We start from the raw sequence: 5,559 nt of genomic DNA on the forward strand, positions 1-5,559 counted from the left end.
GAGAGGAGGACAAGAGGAGGACGGGAGGAAGGACGGGAGGAAGGACGGGAGGAGTAAAGGAAAAGGACGGGGGGAGGAGAGGAGGACAAGAGAAGGACGGGAGGCCAGGAGGAGGACGGGAAGACAGGAGGAGGACGGGAAGACAGGAGGAGGACGGGAAGACAGGAGGAGGACGGGAAGACAGGAGGAGGACGGAAGGCCAGGAGGAGGACGGGAGGAGGAGAGGAGGACAAGAGGAGGACGTGAGGAGGAGAGGAGGAGTAAAGGAAAAGGACAAGAGGAGGACAGGAGGAGGAGAGGAGGACAAGAGGAGGACGGGAGGAGGAGAGGAGGACAAGAGGAGTAAAGGAAAAGGACGGGAGGAGGAGAGGAGGACGAGGAATAAAGGAAAAGGACGGGAGGAGGAGAGGAGGCCAGGAGGAGGACGGGAGAAGGACAGGACGAGGACGGGAGAAGGACAGGACGAGGACGGGAGAAGGACAGGACGAGGACGGGAGAAGGACAGGACGAGGACGGGAGGAGGACAGGAGGAGTAAAGGAAAAGGACGGGAGGAGGACGGGAGGAGGAGAGGAGGACAAGAGGAATAAAGGAAAAGGACGGGAGGAGGAGAGGAGGACGGGAAGACAGGAGGAGGACGGGAGGAGGAGAGGAGAACGGGAGAAGGAGAGGAGGACAAGAGGAATAAAGGAAAAGGACAGGAGGAAGGACGTGTGGAGGACATGAGGAATAAAGGAAAAGGACGGGAGGCCAGGAGGAGGAGAGGAGGACAAGAGAAGGACGGGAGGCCAGGAGGAGGACGGGAGGCCAGGAGGACGACGGGAGGAGGAGAGGAGGATGGGAGGAGGAAGGACGGGAGGAGGACATGAGCACAGGAGGAAGGACGGGAGGAGTAAAGGAAAAGGACGGGAGGAGGACAGGAGGAGTAAAGGAAAAGGCAGGGAGGAGGAGAGGAGGACAAGAGGAATAAAGGAAAAGGACGGGAGGAGGACGGGAAGACAGGAGGAGGACGGGAGGAGGAGAGGAGGACGAGAGGAGGACGGGAGAGAGTAGGACAAGAGGAGGACGGGAGGAGGACGAGAGTAGGACAAGAGGAGGACGGGAGGAGGACGAGAGGAGGACAAGAGGAGGACGGGAGGAGTAGGACAAGAGGAGGACGGGAGGAGGACGAGAGGAGGACAAGAGGAGGACGGGAGGAGGACGAGAGGAGGACAAGAGGAGGACGGGAGGAAGGACGGGAGGAGTAAAGGAAAAGGACGGGGGGAGGAGAGGAGGACAAGAGAAGGACGGGAGGAGGACGAGAGTAGGACAAGAGGAGGACGGGAGGAGGACGAGAGGAGGACAAGAGGAGGACGGGAGGAAGGACGGGAGGAGTAAAGGAAAAGGACGGGGGGAGGAGAGGAGGACAAGAGAAGGACGGGAGGAGGACGAGAGTAGGACAAGAGGAGGACGGGAGGAGGACGAGAGGAGGACAAGAGGAGGACGGGAGGAAGGACGGGAGGAGTAAAGGAAAAGGACGGGGGGAGGAGAGGAGGACAAGAGAAGGACGGGAGGAGGACGAGAGTAGGACAAGAGGAGGACGGGAGGAGGACGAGAGGAGGACAAGAGGAGGACGGGAGGAAGGACGGGAGGAGTAAAGGAAAAGGACGGGGGGAGGAGAGGAGGACAAGAGAAGGACGGGAGGAGGACGAGAGTAGGACAAGAGGAGGACGGGAGGAGGACGAGAGGAGGACAAGAGGAGGACGGGAGGAAGGACGGGAGGAGTAAAGGAAAAGGACGGGGGGAGGAGAGGAGGACAAGAGAAGGACGGGAGGAGGACGAGAGTAGGACAAGAGGAGGACGGGAGGAGGACGAGAGGAGGACAAGAGGAGGACGGGAGGAAGGACGGGAGGAGTAAAGGAAAAGGACGGGGGGAGGAGAGGAGGACAAGAGAAGGACGGGAGGAGGACGAGAGTAGGACAAGAGGAGGACGGGAGGAGGACGAGAGGAGGACAAGAGGAGGACGGGAGGAAGGACGGGAGGAGTAAAGGAAAAGGACGGGGGGAGGAGAGGAGGACAAGAGAAGGACGGGAGGCCAGGAGGAGGACGGGAAGACAGGAGGAGGACGGGAAGACAGGAGGAGGACGGGAAGACAGGAGGAGGACGGGAAGACAGGAGGAGGACGGAAGGCCAGGAGGAGGACGGGAGGAGGAGAGGAGGACAAGAGGAGGACGTGAGGAGGAGAGGAGGACGTGAGGAGAACGGGAGGAGGAGAGGAGGACGTGAGGAGAACGGGAGGAGGAGAGGAGGACGTGAGGAGAACGGGAGGAGGAGAGGAGGACGAGAGGAGGACAAGAGGAATAAAGGAAAAGGACGGGAAGAGGGGAGGAGGACAGGAGGAAGGACGTGAGGAGGACATGAGGAGGACGGGAGGAGGAGAGGAGGACAAGAGAAGGACGGGAGGACAGGAGGAGGAGAGGAGGACAGGAGGAGGACAAGAGGAGTAAAGGAAAAGGACGGGAGGACAGGAGGAGGAGAGGAGGACAAGAGGAATAAAGGAAAAGGACGGGAGGACAGGAGGAGGAGAGGAGGACAAGAGGAATAAAGGAAAAGGACAGGAAGAGGAGAGGAGGACAAGAGAAGGACGGGAAGACAGGAGGAGCGAAGAGAAGGACGGGAGGCCAGGAGGAAGGACGGGAGGCAGGAGGAAGGACGGGAGGCCAGGAGGAAGGACGGGAGGCCAGGAGGAAGGACGGGAGGAGGAAGGACGGAAGGACGGGAGGCCAGGAGGAAGGACGGGAGGAGTAAAGGAAAAGGACGGGAGGAGGACAAGAGGAATAAAGGAAAAGGACGGAAAGAGGAGAGGAGGAAAAGAGAAGGACGGGAGGAGGAGAGGAGGACGTGAGGAGGACATGAGGACAGGAGGAAGGACAAGAGGAGTAAAGGAAAAGGATGGGAGGAGGACAGGAGGAGGAGAGGAGGACAAGAGGAATAAAGGAAAAGGACAGGAAGAGGAGAGGAGGACAAGAGAAGGACGGGAGGAGGAGAGGAGGAAGGACGTGAGGAGGACGGGAGAAGGAGAGGAGGACGGGAGAAGGACAAGAGGAGGACGGGAGGCCAGGAGGAGGACAAGAGGAGTAAAGGAAAAGGACGGGAGGAGGATGGGAGGACAGGAGGAGGACAGGAGGAGGAGAGGAGGACAAGAGGAATAAAGGAAAAGGACGGGAGGAGGAGAGGAGGACAAGAGAAGGACGGGAAGAGGAGGACAGGAGGAGGAGGACAGGAGGAAAGGAGGAGGAAAGGAGGACGGGAGGAGGACAGTGACAGAGAGGCTGCAGGATGACTTCAGGACACGCTTTATAAATAAATCAGGAAACTAAACTTTGTTAAAATAAAAACAGGATCTAAAGTTGAAATTAAAGAGTGAGAGAAACACTAAACAGGAAGAGAGCCCCTAAAATAACAAAATCGATAAAAATCCTCGGCCCGTCCTCAGGTGAGCGTGTCCACCTGTCGTCCACCGAGCGGCGCTCTCTGCGGCAGAAGGGAAGTCGATCACTGACAGGAGCGCTCACTCTGAAGGAAAACCCAGTGCAGAAACTGAACTCATGAGTCAGCAGTTTCCTCGACTTGTTCAGAACAGAAAGGTTCTCGTACATCTTTACAAAACTCTACAGACATTTCAGAGCCTGAAAAATAAAGTGAACAGGTGAACATTAAAAACACAAAAAACAAACAGCTCATCAATCAGCTAAAGTTTAAAGTCACACATACAAAGAAAACTGAACCCTGATTTCATCAAATACCCGTTCCACAGTCGGACTGTGGCCCCGCGTACCCGTTCCACAGTCGGACTGTGGCCCCGCGTACCCGTTCCACAGTCGGACTGTGGCCCCGCGTACCCGTTCCACAGTCGGACTGTGGCCCCTACACCTGGTGTGGAAAATAATAAAGGTTACAGCAGTGAAGAAAAGAAAAGAATCACAGAATCGTCTCAAAAACACAGATTCAAAACAAAAACAAAAAAACATTACAAAACTTCTGAAAGAAAAACAGCTGCTGGAGAAAGTACACAGGAAATACTGCAGCTCGGATTACTACGCCTAGGATTACTGCTACTACTACCACAAAGCAGTTCTAGTCATCCAGTCATTTTCACTTGCAGTATTAGTACTATAGTACAATGTATCAGAAACCAAACTTTGCAGTAGTTCTGGTCACACTTACTACACCGCAGTAGTTCTGTGGTACCTGTATGAACTGGCCTCCGACACATTACCATTACTATACTACTGTCCGCTCTGCAGTACTGCAGTAGTACTGGGGCCTGGTGCACAGTAGTACTGCAGTAGTACTGAGGCCTGGTGCACAGTAGTACTGCAGTAGTACTGAGGCCTGGTGCACAGTAGTACTGCAGTAGTACTGCAGTAGTACTGCGGGGGCCGTTACCTGCCACTTTGTCCCGGATCAGCTTGGCGGACTCGACGTCCCCGACGCTGCTGAACAGGCTCCGCAGCTCGTCCTGGCTCATGCTCTGCGGCAGGTAGTTCACTATCAGGTTGGTTCTGGAGTCGTCGTCCTCCATCATCTGCTCGCTGTAGCCGTTATCATACAGCTCCTGAGGTCACACACACACACACACACACACACGGTCACACACCTGTATGACAGCATCCACATACTGGCGTTTAAAATGTGCGGCGTCGTTTTAGTGACTGCCGTTAGATCTCATAGTTGTTCAAAAGTTTTGGCAGACTTTCTAGGGAAGACCTGGTCTGATTCGGAGAGACGGCATCCATCCCACTTGGGAAGGAGCAGCTCTCATTTCTAGAAATCTGGCCAGGTTTATTAGTGGACCAAATCCATGACAACCCAGAGTTGAGACCAGGAGGCAGAGTCGCAGTTTAACATACTTCTCTGCTCCTCCATTTCAGGAGTTACTTAGTGAAAATCCTATAGTGACGGTGTCTGCCCCCCGACCATCGAAATTATTTAAATCAAAGGTTAACAAAAGAGGAGCTGTGCATAAAAACCTCATAAAAATTCTCTTTCATGAACCGACTCACTGTTTTAACCACACCCTTGACCTTGTTTTGGTGTATGGTATTGAAATTGAACATTTAGTGGTGTTCCCACAGAATCCCTCTTTGTCCGACCACTGTTTGATAACTTTTGAGTTTGTATTGCTGAACTACTCGCCATTGGGCAAAAATTTCTATACAAGATGTCTGTCTGATAGTGCTGTAGCTAAATTTAAGGATGCGATTCCATCAGCTCTAAATACATTATCTAATCACAAAGTAACGGAGGACTCCTATGCTAATTTCAGTCCCTCCCAAATCGATCATCTTGTTGATAGTGCTGCAGGCTCGCTGCGAATGACACTCGACTCTGTAGCCCCTCTAAAAAAGAAAATACTAAAACAAAGACGGTTAGCTCCATGGTATAATACTGAAACTCGCAAATTAAAGCAAATATCGCGGAAACTTGAGAGGAATTGGCGTTCCACCAAACTGGAAAATTCTCGTTTAATTTGGCAAGATAGTCTTAAAACTTATAGGAAGGCCCTCCGTAATGCTAGA

At 53.8% G+C, this 5,559-nt stretch overlaps 1 protein-coding gene across 1 annotated transcript in view; it reads right to left on the reverse strand.

Annotated features, from left to right (window-relative positions):
- Nucleotides 1-4,591, reverse strand: part of LOC123957602 (ELAV-like protein 1) — an 8,044-nt gene extending 3,453 nt beyond the window's left edge. Inside the window, exon 1 of the mRNA XM_046030537.1 lies at nt 4,427-4,591. Coding sequence (XP_045886493.1) covers nt 4,427-4,565 — 139 coding nt within the window. The 5' untranslated portion in view covers nt 4,566-4,591. The remainder of the gene's footprint in view (nt 1-4,426) is intronic.
- Nucleotides 4,592-5,559: the final 968 nt, after the last annotated feature.

Source organism: Micropterus dolomieu, linkage group LG19 (genome assembly GCF_021292245.1).
Source record: "Micropterus dolomieu isolate WLL.071019.BEF.003 ecotype Adirondacks linkage group LG19, ASM2129224v1, whole genome shotgun sequence".
Classification (NCBI taxonomy): domain Eukaryota; kingdom Metazoa; phylum Chordata; class Actinopteri; order Centrarchiformes; family Centrarchidae; genus Micropterus; species Micropterus dolomieu.